The sequence below is a fragment of the Solanum lycopersicum genome, chromosome 8 (genome assembly GCF_036512215.1).
Source record: "Solanum lycopersicum chromosome 8, SLM_r2.1".
NCBI classification, from domain to species: Eukaryota; Viridiplantae; Streptophyta; class Magnoliopsida; order Solanales; family Solanaceae; genus Solanum; species Solanum lycopersicum.
The window spans coordinates 5,857,696-5,884,155 of record NC_090807.1 but is presented as its reverse complement, the minus strand read 5'-3'; the positions used below and the strand labels follow the sequence as shown (position 1 = coordinate 5,884,155).

Sequence of the window (26,460 nt, the reverse complement as noted above, 5' to 3'; positions counted from 1 at the left end):
TATTCCAAACGAGTTAAAACAATGGACTTTATAAAATTCAAAATATTGTCAAGTCTTTTAAAGCAGCTTTAGTCACTTTAAGTGATATATATATTTGATATGTATTTATGCAATTGGTTATTTTATAAATATTCAAAAATCGTCAAAAAAATATTTTACTTAAGTAAGTATTTGATTAATTAATTTAGATATATAATACTTTATATCTTGAATTATTTAGTTCATATTCGAAGTTAACTATTTTATTTCATTAAGATTGAGAAGCCCTTTCCTCCTTCAAACCCAATTCCAAAAAGGCCAAATTTCAATTCAAATGTTAGCAACAACCAATCCCTTTTGCCACTTCCATTTAGCCTAGCCATCTCGTCTTTACCGAAAATATCCCCGACCTGGCCCATTTTGGAGTCCACAAAGAAACCCAGAACATCAACAACTATAGCAAGTACACGATGTGAAGCAGATCAAACGACATTGCGTGTGACGGCGAGACGACGCCTAGACGCACCTAACGCGAGAGCTAGTTAATGGAAAACGTTCACAGCTCAGCAAGGCGCGTACGCACTCTGCGTCGCTTTTATCTCCTTCTTCAAAGTCTCCCTCAGCTCGTACCATCGCAGTAGAAAAAGCAACAGCAGGTCACGCGAATCGTCCTTCGTAGCATAATATTTCTTCATGTCGCGCCCAAGGACGTTAAGATCGAATCTCAAACTTTTGTTCCTACTTTCCCGTTTTGGAATGGTCCGAACCTTCAGAAAAAGGTATCTTGCCTAAAATGGTGAAAGTTTTGAAGTTTGAATTTCAATTTTTGTTCCTTGTCTTATTGGTTTTTTCACCCCTTTCCCCCCCAAAAATCGAATCCTAATTTTTGCCTATATATAGTCTCTTCTTCTTCAATTTGGGGGAGGTTTTTTTTTTTTTTTGAATTGGAGAATTGTAGTCTGGGATTTTTTTTACTATGGCAGAAAAAAAGTTTGAGCAAAAAATACTTCGGTACACACTAAATACACCTCAAGAAAAAGCAAGGGAGTTCTCTTATTGTTAATGCGTTGGGTTTGAAACCTTTTTCGGCTGTTGTCTGTGTCGTCATTTGCATGGTGGAGGTCATTGCTGTCCATCTCTGCTCGTTTCTGTCCCAGTTTTGCTGCACTTTGAAAGGTAATGCTCATTTCATTTCAAGCCTATTTTATTCCGAATATGTTGCCCGTTTGACTCTTGATTGTGTGAGCTGCTTATATTAATGTTTTTGATTCATTATTAACTGTTAATCAAGGATAAAATCTGTTTGAAGGTCCATAGTGGTCAGTTGTTTTTGTTTGTTATAGTTGAAAGTATGATGTTATTCTCTTCGTCTCATTTTCTAAGTTAGACAATATATTTTTTTTCCCATGAAAATCTAATGCATTTCTTTTTACTTATCCCTCTGTTCGTATCGCTTTGAAACTGTGGTCGTTTTATATGATCTAAGATGTTGGTCTTTCACATATGAGCAAGATTTAGAGGCGCCTGTATCAATATTTGGGATGTCGAGTTCAAAACCATTGTTGGTCTTATTGTCTTGATTTTCATAATATGGTTGTGACCAACTTTCGAAGTGATCATATAAGTCTAAGTTTGGCCATTGTTTAGCATGAACCTTTACTAATGTTTGGTGTTCAATGTCATAATTTTCATCCCTTTCATCTCAAGTTGAATGCATAATCGAGATGTCGACATTATGAGCTATGTGTTGTATTTGTCACTGTTTTGAACATTGGACATCATTGTTGTTGTTTCCTTTATGTTATCTCGCCAGTTTGATTTCACCGAGTCTATTTCCAAAAATTTTATTTCTCTCCTTTCAAGATTACGCAATGTTCTATTTTTCTTATTCTTATTCATCGACGCCTTGGTTCATCCTTTTCGGCTTTCAACTGTAGTAAAAAATAGATCAGTACGTGTCATTTTTTGTTGTTAACCGGAATTGAAACGTAATCAAATTAATAAATAATTTTTCGGCTTGATTTTTGTCATGATTTGGTGTCACTGTTTGATAGTATTATCCCTCAAGGATACTATCTTAGAATTAATTTTTGCCTATTGATGTCTACCATTGGTATATATTTGCCATTGTATGTTCTCTCTTAATGTAGTTATGTTTGATTCTAGCTTGTCCCTTTAGGAATTCTGGAAGCATGCAAAATATGTCAACTAATTCTTCCTTTACCTTTTGTTTATGTATTCCTGTAGTCATTCAAAGATAACTATAATAGTTGTCCTTATGTTTACTACTCCTTCTCAACCATTTTGTGTAGGCACCATTAATTAGCATGATGCTTTTTAGTGATGGTTATGCTCTGCTAAATTTTGCTTTTTAATATATTAGTTATCCCTGTGCCTTTGTTTTTCTCTTAGACTATTCATTAATTTGCACCTTCCTAGTTCATTCATCTTGCCTTAATCTTAATTGGATTATATGTTAACTCTTTTCTTTGATTTGTGTTAACATGAAATTTACTCGAGTCCCTGTGGACTCCTTCCTACCCTTTGCATTTCTCTTTAGACCATAGAGGCCTAACAACTTTTCATCGAGTCAGCCAAGTCCACTGAATTGAACACAGGTGGAAGACTATTAATAGATAGCTGAAATTTGGATTTTCCAGACTTCGAATAGCCTGAAAATAGGCGATGTACCTGCTGTACACACTGATATACAAACAGAAACATGATTTACGGGTTGCAAAAGAATGTCATAACATAGATGGTACAATACAGGCCAGAGCTGATCAAAAAAATTATCATATGTCAAAATACGGACCTAAATACGGTCTGTATACACTGGTTTACATGAGTATATACAAAAACATAGAAGGAGAAATAGGCCCAAAAGCCTTAAAAAGCTTGTTTTGTCCAGCAAGTCTAGTATCAGAAAAATGGCCCTAAAGGCCCAAATTTCATACCTCTATCCTTCTCTTAATTTTTGTAGACACTAACCAATTATATGATTTTTTTTGTTCTAATTTAACTAATCCCTTTATAGCCATTTCTCCTTCGTTACAGGCATTCAAAATTTTATATATAATTTACTTAGTTTATATATATAATAGGGGGTTATTTCAGTTGTAAATATGGATGGTTATTTCAATAAATTCGTTAAACTTTTAAATTGTACAATCCTATTCAGTACTGCTTCACTCTCTTGTTCTATTATGTAATTATCACATTATTTTCTTAGTTAAACTTCCCTTCTTTTTTTTTTGGGACTTTGTCCAATCATGAATCTATTATTACTGTTCATCTCTTTCTCTTAGCTTTTGTTCTTAAAGTAATCTTCTTTAATCACACCCCGGATTTGGTTATTCATAGTTCTTCTTTAAGAACATTTTAAACTAACAATGTCCTAGGAATTTACAGGTTAATCCATCGATACTTTTAAGAGGCTAAGAGACTAACCATATACTAAGTAATATAGATTCATGATGATATTCATAAATTTACATAAGTTTATCAAATAATTAACATTTTATAAACACACATAATTTACATATATGGGAAGTTTACTAGAAACTTAAATATGAAAACTTACATTATTTAGAATAGAGTGAAGTTTCCCTTTCAGGAAACCCGAAAAGCTTCCAAACTTTTACTTAAAACAAACTTTAGAATAAAGAACTGAAATTATTGCTATATTCTTGACACAAACTTTCAAAGATAATTTTGAAGAGGAATTGTTTGAGGTTTTTGAGAGTGTTTTTGTTGTGGTTTTCTTCGCCTTCTCCCCCTTATTCTTCTGATAATGTCTTCTTATATACGCACTTATGGACTTCAAACTCCGGACTTCAAAATGAAAAAGAATCTTATCTTCTCCGCCGGGTACACATTGGGCCACATCGCACGTGAAATGATTCCTTGTTTCTGCATTATTATCAGTCCTTTGTTTGATGTATTGTCTGTCAATACTTATTTCTTACCTATATATATTTATTTATTAAAGTAAACACGCGTCCCAACAATTTTCCACACATCTATGGTAGTGAGTAAAGTGGGACTCACATTTTTTTGACAAAAGAGGCATTCCTCATTAAAACTATAATAATAAATTTATTATTATTTTTTTTACCAAGTATCTAAATTATGTAATGCAATTGAATCAAAATTCATACCAGAGTCATCATCGTTTGGGTCTTGAGCAAATTGCATTGAGTCTGAAATATTATCCGACTTATTTGGGCTTGAAACAGAATCTTGTCTTGGGCTTTGTATTGGACTTGGGTTTATATGTTTATCTTTTTCTTGTTGTTGTTTAAGTAATTTTTCTATGGTTTGGGTTATAAGAGATTCTAGATCTTTATTTATTGGGGATTTTTTGATTTTTTGTCTAAGAGTGTGGTTAAATGAAAAAGGTAACCTTCTTCTGGAAGATGAACCTTCATCCTTTTCACTTTTTGGAAAAGTGACAGCCATCAACGGGTTTGAGAAGTCTTTACCGGCTACCGTTTGTACCGGACTAGCTGTATCTTCATCCGATACGGTGGATTTCTTAACATTCAGTGGGGAATGCACACCCATCTCATCCATTTTTATTTGGGATGGAAAACCCTGTATATCTAGTTTGTACATCTTGTTTAGTCTTACCTTTGCTTTCCATTTTTGGGAGTCTTTCCTTGAGCTTGGCATTTTCTTGCATTAGAGCTTCATTTCTTAGATTTAGCCTTCTAAATGCTTCGGTCATGGATGAGCAATGATCACAAAATATTACTTTGTCTGTATCTTTTTGGATGTTGTATTGTGGAGTTTTATCTGGGTTTTGTCTAAGGGCTGGAGAAATATAGTAATTTGGCCCTAATATCCCTCTAGCATAGTCTAAAGCTTCTGTAAAATCATTAAAACCTTTAAAAAGGGGTTTTTGAAAACCTTTAATAGAGTCTTAAAACTTCTATCCATGTCTGAAAAACACTATTTGTTTTACCATGAATTACCACATAATATTTAAATCTATTTTCTTTATTTTTGCTAGTAAAATAATATCCTAAAGCATTTAAAACAATATTTACATATTTAGTGTCTTTTTTATTATGTGTTATTCATATATTATCTATAAGGCATGTTTGCTGTTTATCTAGTTGAGAGTTAGATAAGTGTCTGAATGTCCAGTTAGACGGCTCGTATGCTATTAAGTTTTGTTGTCTAAACTGCAGTCTTTCTATTATAACATCATCAATTTTATCTAGAAGTTTAAAATGAAAATTTGATAACATTGTCTGTTTGTAAGAGTTTGCAAAATCTGAGTTTGAAGGTTGAACCCTTTTACCTTTGTCTGGTAGTAGTTGTCTCATTCTGGAAAATTTAAACTTTGATTAGTAATCTACTTAGTTGATCTGCAATACTATTATCATTTCCCTTGATATGCTCAAAAATTATAGAATGATAAATTGATATAGTATCTAAAAAATTTAGCCATCGTCTTCTACTACTAGTTTTATCATTAATTTTTTGATGGAATTTTACTATAGCTTCACAATCTGTTCTTATTAATATTTCTGGTTTATTTAGAATATAAATTCTAAAACTATTTAAACCATATATTACAGCTAAAATTTCAACATCTATACTAGCTTTATTACCCTTTTCTTTGAATTTTCCACTTTGGTAAGAACATATTTTTTCTTCTTGTTTAGAACAGTATTTATGTGGTCTTGATTTTAATATTGCACCACATCCCTCAAAACTTCCATCTGTCTCTATTATTAAATAGTCTGATTCTAATGGCATATTAAAATCGAGAATATTTTTTATTTTTTCTTTTATTTTTGGTACTAGTTTTATGTCTTCAATATTAAAATTTCTTTGTCCTTTAGTTCCTGTCTTAGAGTATAATGGTCCTGCCATTTTTTCTAAATTCGTAATAAATGGTCTTGCATAATTAATTATACCTAGGAATTTTTGTAAATCTTTTAAATTATTTAATTTATCTGGCATGTCTAGAGCATTTTTAGCTATATGAGGTTGTAGTTTAACCTTTCATTCTCCTAAAGTAATTCCTAAAAAGTTTATATAGTTTTTATATAATTTTATTTTCTTTTTGCTATTTATTATTCCATTACTAACAAATAGCCTAAAAACTGTTTGTAAATTTCCTAATTGTTCTTTTATAGCTTTACTAAATACTAAAATATCATCTACATATACTAAAATAATTTTTTTATATTCTCCAAATATTTGATCCATTTTTCTTTGGAAAATTGGAGGTGCGATTTTTAACCCAAATGGCATAACTAACCATTCAAAATGTCCTTCAGGACAGGTAAAACCTGTCCATTCTATACTATCTGGATGCATTTTTATCTGCCAATATCCTGACTTACAATCAAATTTGCTAAAAATTGTTTTTCCTTGGATTCTATTTATTAATTCTGTTTTGTCTGGTAATTTTTAACCGTCTGTTCTAGTATTATCATTTAGTCTTTTGTAATTTATAACCATTCTAGCTTTTCCTCTAATTATTTCACTATGATTTCTTACCATAAATTCTGCAGATCTATGTTTTGAAGTATATCTTCTTATTACTCCTAATTCTATTAGTTCTTCAATTTGTATTTTAAAATCTTCTTAATCTTGATTTGTAGCTTCTATTGAGGTTGTTTTTATTATATATTCTAGGTTTATTATATCTAACTTGCATATTATGTGATTATTCTCCCAATGTTTTAAAGGTTTTCTCCTTTTATTTCTATTTGATCTAATAATTTTACTATTATTATCAAGATTTCGTTGGTTCTTTATTTGTCCTATTTGCTGAATTTTTGTCTTAAATTTATATAATTTTATTTCTATTTCTATTAGAACATAGTTTTTATCAAATATTTCATCTTCTTTATCTATCTCTAGTATATTCTCATATAATGTATTGCATTATGTCTTAGTACATTGTGTGTTATTTTCACAATTCTCACAACATTTTTCTTTATGTCTTATTTTAGTATTAATTTTATTAGTTAAGACAGAAGTGTAAGTAATGTTTTACATAAAAAGTATCCCATCTTTTGTTATTAAAGTTCCTCCTTTATTGTATAGTATGAAATCTAATCCCAACACAAAATCTACTCTTATATCTAAATCTCTTACCCATATCTTATCCATCTTATAGGTAGGTTTATAGAATTTTGAACAAGTATTTAAAAAACTTATTTGTGTTTTATCTATGTAGTATCTATATATATTATGTGTTCCATCCATTTGCATAGCTGCAAGTGGTTTTTCTAAAGTTTTTATTAAATCTAGAGGTACAATTTTTTTATTTAAAATACTTTTGTTGCATTCTGAATCTATTAATGCTAAAGTCTCTATTTCATATTTTTCAATTTGAAGTTTGCTAATATTTTAACAGTATTTATATTTTTATCTTCATTACATATTAAAGTATTAGATTCTTCATTCATTAATTCTTGATTTTCTAGTGGTAGTTCTTGTTCAACATTTTTTCCATTTTCTAATCTTACTATTCTTTTTTCTAATTCTTTAACTTTTGCTTCCAATACTAATACTTTTAAATTTATTAGAGGTTCATTTGTATGTACCTCTTTTCTTTTTTGAGTTATTATTTCCAATTGTGTTTCTATACAACTTATACATCCTTCTTTAAAGCATTTAATACATTTAGCTCTTTTATATTTACTTGAATACCATTTGCACCAATTACATGGATTGCTGTTTAATCCTGTATCTTTTTCAAAATTATGTTCACATTCTATTATATTCATAAAATTAATTTTTAAGTCATCTACATATAAATTTTCTATTCCTATATCATTAATTAATTCTTCTCCTTCTGAATTGGAAGAAATCTTCTTCTTTGTTAGTCTCATCTATATCACTACTTATTATAGAGTAGATGCTTTCATTATCTGACATGTATTCATCTACATTTAATAATGATTTGTTAAATTCTTCTACTAATTGAGCATTTCTAGTCTTAGCATTATATCTTTTAGGACAAGTCTTTGCTAGATGTTCTATACTTCCACATGTAAAACATTCTAACTTATTTTTATAATTTATATCTGTTCTATATTTTCTAACATGTCTATCTCTATTCAAATATTGTTTTCTTGCTGAAAATTTTCTAAGAAAATATCCTTTTTTATTATATCTCTTATTGTTTTGTGGGTTATATTTTTTATACTTTTTCTTTTTATATTGATTTTTATCATAATTTTGGGTTGTATATATTATATCTTTACAGAAATTCATTTCATTTTTCTTTAATTGTTTTTGTATTTGTAAATTAGTACATTTTTCTTGTAATATTTCCATTATATGTTGTATTCTATGTCCTATTGACCACTTTGCTTGAGGGTTTTGTGCTACTCCTCTTTTAATCCATCTTTCTTCTATTTCTCTTCCTAAAGCTCGTGGTAGTTTGTTAAATAATTTTTTTACCTAAATCTTGGTCAAAAGCATTTCCACTAATTGTACAATAATAGAAATAATCATTTAATAATTTCTTTATATAATACCAATTACTTATACTTAATTGTTCTAGTTTTATTACTGCATTTCGTTGTAAGGCTACTAATCCACTGTTTGGGTCTTCTCCTGTTATTAAAGTATGTATTTCATTTGTAAAATTATAAGGGTTTGGTCCTAATGATACTAAATACTGAAATTCTGATGGGAATTCTACTTTATAAGCTTCCCATAGAGCTTTGGTTGATTCTCCTAGGAATGTTTCTAAGTATTTATACATCGTTTCAGCATTAGTTTCTGTATATTTTTTTTTTATAAAATTTGCTACTACTATTCCTTTCCATAAGTCTCTTACTGAATTCCATCTTTGTGGATCATGTGCCGCTATATTTAAAATTTTTCCTTTACTTCCTCCTTCTTGGAGTATTATTGGTTCTTCTATAGGCATTCTTTTTCCCATAGGTTTAACTTCTGTTATTGGAGTATCTCCTTGTCTATATACTCTTCTACGTGGTATATTTCCTGTGCTATTATCTGCAGTATATCCTTGTTCATTTGTTCTTTGTAATGGACTACTAGAACTTGCTGTTTCCATTAATTCTTTTTTACTTAGTATAGATTCTAACTTAGATATTTCACTATCATTTTCTTATATTTCTGTCATTATATTATTAGCTTTTTCTAATTTATCTTGTAAACTTTTTTCTAATCTATATCCTTTATTATTGATTCTTTGTTCACATATTTTAAAATGAGATATTGTTTGTTCTAAATTTAAGTCTTTTAATTTACATCTTTTGCATGTAAATAATCTATTCTTATTGTTTTTACTTATTACATTAGCTTTTTCTATAGCCAAATCTACTGCAAAATCTTCTTCTAATATTATTTGTATAAAATAAGTAAAATAAGTAAAAGATTTGAATTTACTTAACTTACTAAAAATTGGGCATTTTTTTTTAAAAGTCTTTTAGTCAAATCGCCGGTCAACTGTGAGTTAGGGAGCATTCCGTGGGCCTAACACCTTCTCGAAATGTACATTTGAACATTGAATTTTTTTCAAATGAATTTATCTGTTTAAATCTTTTGAAAAATAATTATAAAGTTTTTTCTTGAAATTTTTTATATATTAAGTGGCAACTCTGTTAATTCGGAAAATCGTTTTCTCTCAAATCATAAGATTAATTGACTTTTTGAAACTTCGTCATTTTTATTCTTTATTATATTTTTTTCATAAACGAAAATTAAAATTATAAAAGAGGTTAGGCATCTACTCTCGAAACTAGTCCTTTCCGGCCCTTCACTTCCTAGTTCTTCCAATTCTCTTTCTATTTGGGTCTTATCTCTTATTTTTATTTTTTAAAATTTATATCAAACGAGAGAAAAAAGGGAGGAAAATAATGATGCATTCATCTAGAAATAATAATTTCAATAAAGGATTACTTAATCAAGCAAATATATACAAATATCACATTTTTGTATACCCAAAATTTGAAATGAAAGAACAAATATAATCATTTCTTTTATCCCCACCCTCATCCCATGATGAGATTAATACTAATTAAAAGAATATAAACATGTGACTTCATTTCAAGTTTGAGTCCCAAATATCCTAATTAAGAATAATAGATTAAAAAAAGGAGAAAAATAAAATAAACAAGACATTTGGATAATTGAAATAAAATTTTATATGAATGAGAATAAAAATATTTTAAAATGGACACTAAGTCTGGGTAAGTATAGATTTTAGTTGGATCTCCAATTATGAGTTGAGTTATGTTATAATAAATTGGGGTTGATTTAAAATAGTCCAACAAGAAGTTATCATGAACAAAAATCAATATTATTTGCAAGTCTATCGGGTCAAAATGTGAATGATAAGTAATTTTTTTAAAATAGAATTTTAATTACATATTTGAGAAGGGTTTAAATTTGGAGAAATCACATTGAGGAATCTAATAAATAAATTTTTAATAATTTTACTTTAAGGGAGCTATTAAAAATAAGGTATATATGAGTCAAAAGGTTAACATCGAGGGTATTTTTTTGAGTCTAAAGGTAGACGTTATGGGTATTTTAGGGCCGATAAGTGGATGAAGGGTAGTTTTGTACAAATTCAAATACATAAGGGTCATTTTAGACCTTCTCTGTTTAATCTGTTACGGTAAGAATAATTCAATCTAATTAGTTGGAATTATTTCCATAATCTAATGTCTCAGTAGTTAATTTTATAGTTCCTACCTTGCCCATATTTAACTAGAGCATAGAATCTGTTGAAAGGGGAAAAGGAAGAAGCATGTGTCTTTCTGGTCCTTGTTGTGCCCATATTTAACTAGAACATATAATCTATTCAAAGGGGAAAAAGAAGAAGTATGTGTTTTTCTCTATTATAAGGAAAGAGAGAAGTATCTGTCTTTCTCTTTTCAAAGGAAAGTGAGAATTCTAAGTAAAGGGAGAAGTACGTATGTTTTTCTATTCTAATAAAATGGAGAAGTACATGTCTTCTTCTATTCTAAGGAAAGACATGCTATATTCTTTCCTCCTTGAACTAGGAAAAAATCTCTACAAATAGGAATTCTTCTAACCCTTAAAAAAAGAGATAAGTCTTCTACATAATACTTGTTCGCCCAAGAATTGAGAGAATTGTAAGTAAATTTGAAATCACTATCGAAGATCGCTAAAATGTTGTCCAATTTGTAGAGAAGATTTGGATTCAATTGAAGTTTCTAGGTTGTCGATTAATGTGTGGGTTCACTTGAAGGTACCTCGTCACGCTTCAAGAGGTGACTTCAATTAAATTTTAGAAAATTTATGTGCTCTATAATGATTGTATATTTTCTAACATAAACTATGTTTTGTCTACTATTAATATAAGAAATTTGCATATAGTTTTCCAACAATTAATATTAGAATCATACTTAAATCTTTATACATAACCTAATTATATGTATGTTCAATTGTATATAAGATTCGTGGTTGGAAAAATTTTTATCGAAAAAAGAACGAATCATATAAAACTTGAAGAGCTTTTATTCGTTGGCTAAAGTACAAACGGTTTTAATTGTGAGATGATCATGAGGGCTCGTGTTAGCAACAATTGTTTCACATTTATGTGATAATTGGACAGCAACCGAAAACACTTGACCTAATGATTATTAGAAGTCTTTTACTTTTAAAGTAATGAAACTATAAATTTCTACTACAATAAGTATAACGTCACTAATTTAAACGTCTAAGTTTTTTTCAAATTCTATACAAAAATACTTTATATGTGTTTGATTTAACCTAAGACAAACAAATTTACATCAAGAGTTGCAGATTAAAGAAATCAATGCAAATGTCAGCTACAAATAATTTCTTTTGCATTTTTTAAACATGGAAAAAGGTTCATTTTACTCCTATTATGCACCTTTTATTTTAATCTTAGAGTTATGACATGCTTGTTTGTTGTTCGTGTAGCTTGTACATTGACCTTACCTATCGTACTTTTGTTTATCTTCTACAGATTATCATGCCTCCGGATGAACAAAGACTTAGTTTACCTTCTCCTGATCGACTTAACAACCTTAACATTCATTTAATCGATGACATTCTAAGTAGGTTGTCTTTTCGAGATGTTGTAAGAGTTAGTACACTTTCAAAGGACTGGCAATATAATTTCTAGAGAATTCCACATGTGAAATTTTATCAAACAGTGTGGAAAACACCCGAGGACTTGACATCCCCTGCCATTGGATTTATTCCGATTCTTGATAGTTTGCTCAGGTTTCATAGAGGAATAATATTGAAGGTCACCCTCAATATTATTAGTCTAATAATGTGTCCTAATGTTGATCGTCTAATTTTTTCCCTCGACATTGATCACATTCAACATTTTGTCCTTGAAATTCCATTTACTTATCCTCCATTTAGGTTGCCCAACTTCTTTTTTATTGTTCAGCATTGAGGCATTTCTATCTCATGGGATGTGAAATACAACTTTCATGTTTCTTTAAGGGATTTAATAAGTTGATTAGGCTAATATTGAAATCTGTATCGTTATCTTCTGATACGTTTGAAAATTTGATCTCTAATTGCCCGTTGCTTGAGGATTTGGTGCTAAAAGACACAGACAATTCGTACCTCATTATTAGTAATTCTCTTAAGCTAAGGTCATTTGTCTTTCGTGGCGATATACAATTGATACATCTTGAAAATGTCCCTGTTCTTTCCAATGTTCTGTATGCGCCTAGAGAATTAGTTCTAGAGGACGAAGATGATTTTGTCAATATTTTTTCGTCTATTGTTGCTCTCCAGTGTTTCAGCATGGATCTTTTTGAGGTAATAATTCTTCATTTTACTTAATAGTAATGCATTTTCATGTGTACTTTTTTTTGGAATTTCAGTCATCCTTATTTTTGTCATTTTATTCGTAGTTCGATAATGGAACAACTAAAGTTATACCAACAAGGCTTCCATCAGTTCTTAACTGTCTGAAATGCCTATTCATGTCTTGGATTACTCTTGGAGAGTTTTTTAAGCTTTCGTTTGCTCTTTGCATTATAAAGAGCTCTCCAAATTTGGAAGAAATTGAAATTAAGGTTGTCACTAATGTTTATTTTTCTCTCTAGCTTTTCCATTATTTTATATTCGTATGTAATGACTTGATGGTTTTCTTATTCCTTTTTCTTAGGAATTTTTCTTTAGTGATGGAGATTATTTCGAATCTGTGTCCCAGGAGGTTGTTGATGAGATTCTTCCAAGCTTTTCGGATATCACATTTAATCATCTAAGGACAGTTAAGTTTTATGATATACCATTAGAAGAGGTTGAAATACAGCTTATCAAGGTTTTATTGGCAAAGCCTCCAACATTGGTGAAAATGGTAATCAAGCCTCGTCAAATGGAAACTATCAAATCTCTCAACTTACTCGCGGAGATAACAAAGTTTTAACAGGCACCATCTAAAGCAGAAGTTGTGTATCTTTTTTATTAGTATCGTTATCACAATCCTTCCTAATCTTTGGTTAAAATATTTTTGAAGTACAAACAGAAACGAGACATTTGGTTGATGGAGTAACAAGACTGTGTTTTGCCTTCGCTTTAAGGTACTATAAAGATTTTATCTGCTTGGAAGCATAGAATTGTATATGTTTTGTATACTCTGTTTGGGAACAGAGATGGTTTTTACATTTCATGGATGCTCTTAAATGATATATGATTTGAGTCTTTGGTTGTTTATTGCAAAGTTATGTTATTTGTTGAGTTCTCTCAGGGAAACTCACTTTTTGGTTAGTAGGAACTTCTTTCCTGTTAAGGGATTAGTCCAAGTTAGATCAAAAATTTTTATTTAGGACATACTTTTAGACTATTAAAGTCGAGGATAACTTTCAATGTTATTCCTATATGAAACCAGAGGAAACAATCAAGAATAGGAATAAATCCAATGATAGGGGATGTCAAGTCCTCTGCTGTTTCGCATACCTTTTGATCAAATTTAACTTGTGGAATTTTTGAGCAAGTATATTGCCAATCCTTAGAAAGTGTACTAGTTCTTATAAATCTTGAAAAGACAACCTATTTAAAATGTCATCAATTAAATGAATGGCAAGATTGCTAAGTCGATCAAGAGAAGGTAAACATACTCTTTGTTCATCTAGAGGCATGATAATTTGTTGAAATTGAAAAAGAATACTATTTGTAAGGACAGAGTATATGTGACACGAACAACAAATAAATATGTCACAACTTTAACAATAAAAGAAAAAATGTATAATTCGTAGATGACACTTGCATTAATTTCTCTAATTTGCAACTCTTGATGTAAAATTGTTTGGATTAGGTTAAAGTAAACACATATAAAGTATTTTTGTATAGAATTTGAAGAGAACCCAGAAGTTCAAATTAGTGATGCGATACTTATTGTACTGCAAATTTATAGTAGTGAGTGTTTACACGAAAACACTATATGAATGACATGTGTTTATGCAACATTATAAATCAATAGATAATACTTGACCCTTTTTTCAACACTAAAGGAGTCGTTTGATAGTACATATAAAAATAGTACTTGTATTAATTTTAGTACAAATGTTTGACTATAAATTTAACACTTTTACAACAAATACTACTATTTCAGTTAACCTTTTTGGAATATATGACCCCAAACATTTATGCTACAATAAGAATGATTATGTATCCTTAGTGATGGGGATTATTTAGAACTTGTGCCCTATGAGTTTATTGATGAGATTCATGCAAGTTTCTCGAATATCACATTTAATCACCTGAGGACAGTTAAGTTTTATGATGTACTATTAGAAGAGAGTGAAATTTAAATTACTTTTAGGAATTTCTTGCTTATTAAAGAATAACTCCAAGTTATACCGAGAAGTATGATGGACATACTCATTCCTTATCTATGAAGACGAAACTCGAAGAATCATCACCCAATTTGGGATTCTTGATTGATGTTTATTTCAAAGTTATGTTGTGTGTTAAATTTCCTTGGGTGAGCTTGACTCATTAAGTGGAAACTTACTTTCTGTCTAGCTAGTAGAAATTTCATTTCTTCTAAGGAATTAGTCCAAGTGAGACCGAGAAGTATATATGTTAGACATGATGCTTCCTCATTTGTGAAGAAGACTCGAGAAGAATCACCCAATTTGGGATTCATGAGTTGATGTTTATCTCGAAGTTATGTTGTGTGTTGAATTCTCTTGGCGAGCTTAAAGTATTGAATGGAAATCTAATTTTTGTACAGTTAGTAAGAATTTTTGTTTGCTTAAGGAATTAGTCTTGGTTAAACGGACAAGTATATATGTTGGACATGATCCTTCTTCATCTCTGAATACGAAACTCGAAGATCATGTCCAACATATATATACTTGTCGGTCTAACTTAGACAAATCCCTTAGAAAACAAGAAATTCCTACTAACCGTACAAAAAGTAAGTTTCCATTCAATACTTCAAGCTCGCCTAAGAGAATTGACACACAACATAACTTCGAAATTTACATCAACTCAAGAATCCCAAATTGGATGATGCATCTTCTGAAGAAAGGAACATGTACAACATACTTCTCGTTCTTACATGGACTAATATCTTAACAAGCAAGAAATCTCTACTAACCAGACAGAAAGCAAGTTTCCACTCAATGTTTCAACCTCTCCTAAGGAAATTCAACACATAACATAACTTCGAAATAAATATCAACTCACGAATCCCAAATTGGGTGATACTTCTCGAGTTTCTCTTCATAGGTGAGGAAGGATCATGTTTAATATATATACATATTGGTATAACTTGGACTAGTTCCTTAACCAGATAGAAAGTTAAGTTTCCAAAGTTCTAGAAAGGATAGCATGTACACAACATTTTACTCCTAACTTTGTTTGTGGTGTTTCAGAGTTGATTTTCGATAGCCCCTCGACTTAAAAGAAATGTTATGCAATAAAACCAACATCTAAAAAACAACAAAAAAATAAGGGAAAATAGGGTTCTTTCTACGTTCCAAAATCCCAAGAAAACTAACATCTACCACAAAAAAAAAGTACAAAGTGGAAGATAGGGCTTCTATTTCACAAAATTAACAACACCCAAATGAGAAAGATTTGATTTTTAAACAAAAAGAGAAAGAAAATTTTAAGCTTATCAACAACTAAAGTTACTATTGTAAACATCCAAAAAAGTTAGAAAAGTATCAAATACCATTTTGCGCACACCTTATCCTTCATCTGCTGAACACAAATTTGTATGATTTTGAAGTCTTCAATTTCATCACCACGGAGTGAAAGTGGGAACTAAAGAAGGAAAGGGGGAGATAAGTTTTCTTCATAAATTAAATTTTACAAACTTGTAATATGGAGTGGGGTGAGTGGGGTGGGTGGTGGGGGCAATTACCCACCAATTAATTATGTTGGTTCCTTAGTTGTATTGTCTTGTCCGTATCAATTTACGTGATACCATTTAATTCGACATAAAAAAATTTAAAAATAAACAGAAAATTGGAATGTGACATGTAATAGAATTATAGATTAATGTGATTATAAATTTACAAAAAAATTTAGTGATAAAATATGTATTTTTTATTTTTATTTGGTTATTTATTTTATCATTATAAAAAATGATAAATAAAAATGATAAATTTCATTAATTTGCACTTAAAGAATTTTTTTTGAAGGTTTACAAACTTGATTAATTTACAAAATTAAAAAAGTAATAATTTTAAGAATAATGAGTTCCAAATGATTGATATAATTATCTATAATAAAGTGTACATTTAATATAGGACTACGAAAAGACTTTCTAATGGAAATAATTTTTTACATGTAACGTTTAACACCTCAAAATAGTTAAACTTCATTTAATAGGTCAGTTACAAATTCAATTTTCGGATTTTGTGACCTTTTTTAATAAAAAAAATCGTCATTTTTATATATAAGAGATCTAGAATATACCAAGAGATATCATTTTTTCAGTATAATTTGACACAAAATTCCTGCATTTTAGCCACTTTTATGCAAGGGTGAATCTAGAAGGGGCGAAGGTATTTTCATTTGAATTTTCTTGACAAAATTTTTATATGATATATATAAGAGTGTTTTTTGTTTGTTTATATATAAATTTTAATTTTTTCAACATAAATGATTTTATACATTGTAAGGCATTTATATTCACAAATTTGATTACCATTTTTTTAGACGACCGTGAAATATAAGAATGGCAATAAGGCGAACCGGATGCGGGGCAGGATAGGTTTAAGGGTATGTGAGGCGGGGCGGGCTTAATGTTATGTGGGGCAGGTCTGAAGCGGAGTGGGTTGAAATGGATTTCTTTTTAATTAATGTGGGTCAGGGTGGGCTGCGGGTATATGTGATTTTATGTGGGTTCAAACATAATTTTAACTTCTTACATGTCATAGAATCACAGAACATTATTTATTAAGATAAATTCATTAAAGCTACTAAAATATTCAAGATTATAAAGGAAGATGGTTCATAAAAAATAATATAATTTCTTGCATGATTCTCAATTGACCTCTTAAAAATAAAATTTAAAGTCACTATCCTATTAAATTAATAAAACTTAAGGAAAAATGACTTTTTTTTATGAATTTTATTTTTAGTATCAAACATAACAAAGAAAAAAGAAAATATTATGAAAATTATGCAGGGCGAGTTCATGCCGAACAAGTGTATGTGGGGTAGGGCGGGGCAGGGCTGGTTGAAAATGAAAATTTTTGCAGTACGGGGCGGGGCGGATTAAAAAGTTTGTGGGTTAAGCTCAACCCACCCCCCCCGCCCTACACCGCCCCATTGTCATCTCTAATGAAAAAGTAGGAGGTTGTGTAGTATAATTCTTTACATATATCCATAAAATAATTTTATTAATAATGTTATTGTGTACTAAAATATTTTAAAAGAACAAATAAATTAATTAAATTGGGTGAAAATTGAGTTGAGTTGGGTCTTGACTCATTATCTGCTCTTTTTTGGCTCAATTCATATTGATCCAATTAATTCATTTTGAATTGGATCTTGAACCGTTTGTTATCTTGACACAATATGATTGACTAAAATTGATCTAATTCGCACAATTACCATCCGTAACAATGCTTGAGATTAAATAGAAGAAAAATCAATGAAACAAATACACTTATACATGAAAAACTAATAAAAAACTATCAAATAGTTATCCTCTTTTGGATAATTCGCGATTTATCTGAGCAAATGAAGATTAGCCTAGAAATGCCTAATATTAAAACCAAATATTAGATAGTTGTGTGTATTTTCTATTTTCTATGAAATAAAAATATTACCTATAAATAGTAATTATTTTAAGCATTCACTAGCAGTATTACTAATATGATAGTTGCATATCATAAATTAGTTGTTCCGTATAATTTTTATTTTATTTTAATAATTTAATAGATTACACAATTTCATTAGATTATATGTTGGGCAACAAAAACAATAACATTTTCAGTAGAATCCTTTAAATTGGTCATTATCTATTCATTAGGGTTAAAACCTCGACTCAATTCAATCACGAAAGTTACAGTAGTGTAAGATAGGGCAAAGGGAGATTGATTTCGTTTGCTGCCTCAAATACGCTCGTTTAAATTCCTGGTATGTAAATATATTAATTTCTTTATTTGCATGAATGTTTATGTTTTTACTTGCCGTATCAGAGCCTGAAACTTGCACCAATGATTTTCACTCGTGAAGTAACTTTATCTTGTTGTGAGAGGCGGACCCACATTCATATTTGTGGGTGCATATACATGTATATCTATCTCTGGCACAAAAATGATATAATTTACAGCGCACTTTTAATGAGTGTAGAGCTATCCTTGTGCTAAAGGAATCACCCTCAAAACTAGGGTTTGAATCTAGCTAAAGCCCTTATTTCTTTTTATGTTTATTGTGACATTGGGGGCGGGGGGTTATATTTAAAATTCACTTAGTAAACTACCAGTAGTCCATAGTCAACTTACCTTTAAGTTGCTAGGAAGATAAACAATTACAGAAAGTTGCAGTAAATAATTGACACAAAAGGTTTTATCCTGGTTAGGATCACCAATGCAGTGTCTAGTCAAGTCCCCTTGGGATTTAAGGGTTTTCCTTAAGATATTTGAAGAGATATTTGTGTTACAGAAATTTGAAACTTTATGTCTCATATGCAAATCTGATTTCTATCTTGACACTGTCTCAACATGTATACCTACACTCAGATTCTTTCTTTTCTATTTTCTTTTCAATTGTATCACTCACGTGTTTACGAAGCTTTATGAAAGAGAGAAGAAAACTATTGGCTAAGCTCAAGTAAAGTTGCATAGTTTATAGTACAAATCTAGGTCGGTTTATGTAGATGATGATATGTGCACTTGTAAGAAAAATCCCAAGGGATTTATCTCAATCAAGGATCAATTTAGGGAGTCCTTGATTGAGGCGATTTAGTTGATCTGTATCCATGAAGTAAATCTCTTCTTCTTCTTTCATTTTGCTGGTTTGATATTTTTATTGTATGATCAACATACTTTTTATCTTGTGGCTTGATTATCTCTCTTTCATTTCTTAATGATTCGGTTCTGATCTCTGCAAAGTGTGCAAGTATCTACTTCATTTAGACTTTCGTTTATATGGTGATCAACCATATATTCCTTTCCTTGTTTTGTCCCTTTGATTTGAGGCTTGCCTTTTCAATGCTACTTTCCAACTTCAAGCAAATATTTTCCTTCTGGAAGTCGTTTGCGCTGATGATTTCCTTTTTGAATTTGTGACCTACGAAAATTGAGATCAACGCGTTAAGTGTCAATTTTCAAAATCAACTAACTCTAAGGAGTTAACAATCTTCCCCTTTTTATAATGATAAGATAGATCACAATTTTAATTGTAATCTTGACAATCAATTTACTGAGAAAGTTAGTTGTACTTCCATGAGGTTTCATGTCTTAGTTCATTAATGTATGCAGCTCTCTCTGTTTTATCTCCCCCATCTCACGGAGCGGTAAGAAAGACGGATTTGTTTTCTGCCCCTTTTAATAATATAAAAGAATAAAAGCATACTAGATTAAAACAAAGACAGCAAATACCAGAGTAGTCTAAGAGTCAGAGAGACAAAAACATCAGTTGTCCAAGAGATAGAGAGGTACATGCCCCTATTGAAAGTTAATGCAAAAAGTAAAGATTCATCCAGTAGAGTTAATGACCAACCCAAAAGTACTTGAGGGAGTTATTCACTTACTCACAGAAGGTGTTGTACAAACGTTCCACATTCCACGGAAGATTGGAGTATGAGGTTTGAACTGTAACAATAAGCTCATTGTTGGAGGAGTTGACTCCAATCTTCAGAGAGTCAAGTTGTTGGATCAAGCGATTTACCATTGAGATACCTTTCTGCTTAATCATTTTCATGGCAATGCGCAACTTATCGATATCCATGTTAGAGCCTTTATGTAAACAAAATACCTTTCCATAGAATCATGAAGGGTATCCAAGTTTCGTTCTACAGCTAAATATCTATTTTTGACCTCCTCACTGTCCAACAATAAAAGGGCGGCGAAATCCACCGAGATTTTTTAGGGTTCGGGAGAATCCGCTCGAGCTTTGACACTGTCCTTTTTTACCCACTTTTCACCCACATGCACATACCTCATACTAGAAAAAGTATGAGAATAATAAGTTTCATTTATAAGATAAGGGGTAAAAAAAGAAGGATCCACAAGACTGTTCACAATAATCCTCGAGATAAGCAAGCCATAGGGTAGACTTGCCGAGACATTCAAGTCTTCAACACTTTACCACATATACGCCTTGAACCATTCTGCCTAGTTGATGCGGTATTTTTTAAGAAAGAAGCAGAGAACAAATACATCACGAGTAGAGATATTACTCAAGGAGCCCTTCTAGGAAATAAGCGTTGTGGCTAGGATATGTGCGAAATTATGATTCTCAAAACATAGATATAAGGGCCCAAAGTCAGAAATGTGAGTGTCGCGTTCAACCACGACTCACTTTTCACCATCTAGAGAAACTTCAAAGTCATTAGTCCATGTTCGGTTCATGTATGAAATTACCCCAGAAACTTAGTACCAAACATATCTTCAAATAACATCTCATTGATGATAAAGCGTTACCGAGCACCAATTTCTAACTCACCACTGTTAGGTGAGATGCAGAGATTTGCATAGAACAGACGAACCGCTTCATAAAAAATCTAAAGACCACACAAAGTAAAAAAGAGAGACAGTTTGTAAGATTTGAGATAGGAGCTTACCGGGCAGTGCTACTCCCTTAATATTTCCTTCTCTTTTTGTTTTAAAAATGTTAAATATTTGTGTACAAAGCTTTATCAAAGATGAAAGAAGATTACAAATAAGTTCAAGTGAAGTTGTTATTGTGAAGAAAACATGAAACCAAAAATATAACAATATAGAACACCAAGTTTAACGTGAAAAAATCCTTCCAACCGAAAGTAAGCACTACGGGATCAACAAAATCCGAATTTCTTCACTATACCAATAAGAGGGTTAAAAATATTCTTCTAATGGATACACAACAAGTGCCAAAAATAATAAACAATAGCTACATTAACAAAACATAAATAGAAAGAAACACCACCCAAACCCAGCCTCTGTTCAGGACCTAAATAGGATCTTGCTGACCTCCGAATCAAATATCCACCATCCAAATCAACCAAAAAGATGTAAGGAACACTCAGTCCAAATTTCAGCACGATCGAACAGTTAGTTAATCAGAAAACATGATTTGAATGTTGCTCATTGGAGAAAAAAACTACAGCAAAACAACACTTTTCCTTCTCTCTTTTCTCTTGTTGAAAGCTTTCTCAAAAACCTCTCTTATGTTCTAATGTCTTTCAAATACAATATCAATGAGCAATTAAAGTATTATCTCAAGACCATCCTCTATTTATACAGTTGTGCTTTTCCTTATAAAGTCAAAACCAACTACAAATAGAATTACAATTCCAATCCTTTTCCTAATAGAATTGGAAACCAAATAAAGAGAATAATTCCAATACTTTTCAAGTAGGATTAGGCCATGGGCCTTTGGATGGAACATGGGCAATAGCCCAACAAACTCCCCCTCCAGCCAAGGGGCCAAATGGACTTAAAGTGAAGTAATTTTGGACAGGCTTCCTGCCTGCCGCACTTCTACAAAACTCATGATTGTCTACGATGAGTTCTTTCCACTTATATCTATGAGTATCTAACATGACTTCATCATAAACTTAAGGTTCTCCCATGTTAGTCAATAGAATATACTCATCATGAGAATAACGTGTTGAGCTTCACTTCTCTCTAGTAGATCTTCTACAAGAGGTTTCTGGAGAATCTGAAGTGATCATTTCACCATGAGTTTGTTGATTATCAACCACAACATCATCATTAGAAAAAATTATATGTTCTACACTCTGATCATTACCTGAATTATTACCTTGGTTTCCCTTATGTGCATAAGATTATCAATAATCAGAATTGGATCAACATCAACTAAGCTCCCATCAGCATGAGAATCTAGTTGCTCGGTCTTGTCAATATCTTCAATAGCTTGATCTTCAAAGAACGCAACATCACGAATTCTATTGAGCTTCTTATCAATTGTATTATAGATGTGATATGCAAACTCATCTTCACCATAACCAATGAAGATACACTGCTTAGTTTTAACATCCAATTTCGACCTCTCATCTTTTGGAACATGCACACAAGCTTTACACCCAAACATTTTCAAGTGATCATAAGAGACATCCTTATCAAACAAAACTTTGTTTGGAACATCACCACCCAAAGCAACAATCTGAGACAAATTGATAACACAGTGTTAATTGCTAATGAATTTGGAAGTTTAGCCTCTGAAAGAACACATTTAACTCTCTCAACTAAAGTTTTGTTCATCCTCTTTGCCAAACCATTTAATTGAGGAGTCTTTGGATGAGTCTTCTGATGACGAATTCCTTGCGATTTGCAGTAATTATGAAAGGGACTAATATACTCACCACAATTATCAGTGCGAATACATTTTTATTTCTTTCCCATTTGTCTCTCAGATAAGGCTTGAAACTGTTTAAACACATCAAGCACTTGATCTGTGGATTTTAAAGGATATACCCAAATCTTGCGAGAATGATCATTAATGAAAGTAGCAAAGTAAAGTGCACCACCTTTTGACTTCACTTTAAAATGACCACAAAATTTGAGTGTACTAGCTCCAATAGCTCAGACTTTCTTGAAGGTGAATGAATGTGAAAAGAAACTCTTTTCTATTTCGATGCTAAAAAATGAACACATCTTTTCACCTTTTCTTGTTTCATACCAGCAAGAAAATTCTTCTTAGCCAAATAGGTTATCCCCCTCTAGCTCATATGACTAAGCCTCTTGTGCCACAATTCTGATAAAGCCTCGCTCTCCACCAAATTTATAGAGTCACCAAGAATCGATCCTTGTGTCACGTATAAATTTGAATGTTTTCTTCCTCGAGCTAAAATCAATGAGCCTTTGGTGAGATTTCATTGTCCATTGAATAAGTCATTATGATAGCTATCATCATTTAGTTGTCCTACAGAGATCAAATTTCAGGGAATGTCTGGAGCATGCTTGACATTCTTAAGAGCCAACGTTGAACCAGTATTGATTTTCAAACAAACAGTGCTAATACCGAACACCTTAACCTCACCAACATTACTCATATTTAACACCTCAGAGTTAACAGAAGTATAAGATGAAAAGAAGTCTTTTGTTGGTGTGACAAGTGATGTGGCTCCAGAATCTACTATCAAACTTGTATCTTGAGATACAAAATTGATGATGTCTTTATCACAAGCAAAGAGAAGGTCATCTTGGACAACATGAACAACATTATTTTCATTGTTTTCTTCCTTTTCCCTTCTTTAAGGTCTTGCTTCAATTGTTTGCAAAACCTTTTAAAATGTCCTTTATTTCCACAATGATAACATATAATATTTGGGTTCTTGAATTTTGATTTGCTTCTGCTTTTACCTCTACTCCTCGGGTCTCTTGTCTTTTGTCTTCCTCGATCTTCTGTATATATAATATCTGAATGTGAAGATATGTCTTGAGATTTTCTATAACCTCTTCATTTAACACACTACTTTTTGCATATTCCATAGTTACCTTTCCACTAGTGGTAGAATTTGTTAAAAAAACACGAAGAGTTTCCAAGAATGCGGTGAATATTAAGAAACCAACGTCTTTGTATTTCATCATCAAAATTAACACCCATTACTGATAGCTGATCAAGAAAACCCTGAAAATCATTTATATGATAAAGAATAGAACTGCTCTCCTTGTACTTAAAGGTCATCAATTTCATTAACAAGAACAACTTGTTATTGCCAGTTTCTGAAGCGTAAAGCGTCTCCAACTTTTCCCACAATGTTATAGCATGTGTCTCATTCACAATATGGTTAAGAACATTATCTTCAACCCATTGTCTTATATATCCACATACTTGTTAGTGCTCAAATTCCTAATTTTCATTGGTCATATTCTCGGGTTTATGAGTAGAAAAAACCGGAAGATGCATCTTCTTCACAAACAATAGATCTTTCATCTTGCTTTTCCATATATTGTAGTTTCTTCCGTTTAGACATACCATCTTACTCATATTCCCCTCCGTATAGATAACCTTAGCTCTCATACTAGTTGTTCTGATGAAAAGATGAAACAAAAAATCTAACAATAAAGAACACCAAGTTTAACGTGGAAAAACCCTTCAAACCGAAGGTAACCACCACGGGATTGACAAAATACGAATAGATTTACTTTACGAATAAGAGGGTTAAAAATATTCTTCTAATGGATACACAACAAGTGCCAAAAAATAACAAACAATAGCTACACCAACAAAAGATAAATAGAAAGAAACATCACTCAAACTCAGCTTCTGTTCGAGATCTAAAACAAGATCTTTCTGACCTCCAAATCCAATCTCCACCATTTAAATCAACCATCGAGATGTCAGGAACACTCTGCCAAAATTTTATCACGATCCAACAGTTAGTTAATCGGGAAACACGATTTGAATATTCTTGGTCAGAGAAATACACTACAGCAAAATAACTCTTTTCCTTCTCTCTTTTCTCTTGTTCAAAGCTCTCTCAAAAACCTCTGTTATGTTCTAATAACTTTCAAAGACAATATCAATGAGCAATTTAATTATTCTCTCAAGACCATCCTTTATTTATAGAGTTATGCTTTTCCTTACAAAGCCAAAACCAACTACAAATAGGATTACAATTCCAATCCTTTTCCTAATAGAATTGGAAACCAAATAAAGAGAATATCTAATCTTTTTTCAAGTAGAATTAGTCCATGGGCTTTTGGCTGGAAGATGGTCAATAGCCCGAAAGTTGTGTGCTTCACACAATTGGCAGAGGAGGTTTTATATAGTGTAAGCTCTTATGGGAAACCCAAGGGTGTTTGAATAAAGGATCTTTAATCTTATCCTTAAGTCATTTATAATTGATCTACTGAATTATGTCCATATTAGATATCTGCATAATAGATCAATTCTTTCCTTGCGTGAGGATTTTGAGTCTTGGCTTGATAGTCGTGAGTGATTTGATCCTTTCCTTAAGTTGATTTATCTTGCACTCTTTGTAAATATTGGTATGATGATGTTTCCTTAACATTTTCCCTTGATTTTATCTTCGATATCTTTGATTGATTTTCCTTGAATGCGGCTTTGATTTCACATGTTGTGAGATTTGATCTGATTGAACAAATGTTTACATTCCATTCTTAACTGGTGCGCTTATCCTTAGTGTGATCACTGCGACCATCCCGATTGTAGCCTTGTACTTGTGTTGTATCTTGTTTACTTCCTGCATCAAGAACCTGGTCAGTATTGTCATTATTAAAATGTTTGAATATGAGGTTAACAAAACATTGTCAAGTTCGTAAATATTTATTTTATTTTATTTTTTTGAAAACAAGCATAAGTACTCCCTTGAAGTATGGTCGAAATTTTAAGAATTCACATTTTCTTTATATGTCCTAATACCTCCTAGAACTATTTTGAAATGTAATAAATACACCTTTTTTGGTGTTAAGGTGGCTTAGAGAGTGTTGAAAGTAAATAACAAGTAAAAAATATGAAGAAAGAAAAAAATTCATCAGTATTCAACATATGTCCTTTCATAATTGAACATTTTAGCATTAGTTACTAAATATAATTGATAAGTAAGCTAAGTTGACTGCTCAAGCTAATTAGTGGTCTAAAGTCAAAAATAAGTTGGAAGCCTAAATTTTAATTACTTCTTTTTTTCAATGTGAGAATCAAGTTATTTCTTTCTTTTTGATAAAAAGGGTTTTATTTTTTTATGATCTTAATATATATATATATATATATATATATATATATATATATATATATATATATATATATATATGTATGTATGTATGTATGTATGTATGTATGTATTGATCTTGTGGTCTTAAACATACCATGTGAAAGTTAAATTTAAAAGATGGTCCATAAAAAATAATCTTA

The 26,460-nt window shown here is 31.1% G+C and overlaps 1 protein-coding gene across 7 annotated transcripts; it reads left to right on the top strand.

Moving 5' to 3' along the window:
• Positions 1–236: 236 nt before the first annotated feature.
• On the top strand, positions 237–13,669 carry LOC101259559 (F-box/FBD/LRR-repeat protein At1g13570). Of its 7 annotated transcripts, XM_069287696.1 has the most exons (6): positions 246–758; positions 963–1,155; positions 11,143–11,225; positions 11,948–12,762; positions 12,858–13,022; positions 13,115–13,669. In XM_069287696.1, exons 4-6 carry the CDS (start codon positions 12,403–12,405, stop codon positions 13,373–13,375), a joined length of 786 nt encoding a protein of 261 aa, XP_069143797.1. In that variant the 5' UTR covers positions 246–758; positions 963–1,155; positions 11,143–11,225; positions 11,948–12,402; the 3' UTR covers positions 13,376–13,669. The 7 variants fall into 7 exon arrangements, 6 of the variants coding, with proteins under 6 accessions (XP_069143795.1, XP_010324720.1, XP_069143797.1 ...); XM_010326417.4 differs by lacking the exon at positions 11,143–11,225; XM_026032396.2 differs by having other exon boundaries at positions 246–1,155.
• Positions 13,670–26,460: the final 12,791 nt, after the last annotated feature.

Bases quoted from the DNA above. Each gene is read 5' to 3' on its own strand.
- LOC101259559 (XM_069287694.1), top strand. From the start codon at position 12,403: ATGGGATGTGAAATACAACTTTCATGTTTCTTTAAGGGATTTAATAAG. The intron at 12,763-12,857 runs GTAATAATTCTT...TTTTATTCGTAG, and splicing joins TCAGCATGGATCTTTTTGAG to TTCGATAATGGAACAACTAA. The intron at 13,023-13,114 runs GTTGTCACTAAT...CCTTTTTCTTAG, and splicing joins TGGAAGAAATTGAAATTAAG to GAATTTTTCTTTAGTGATGG.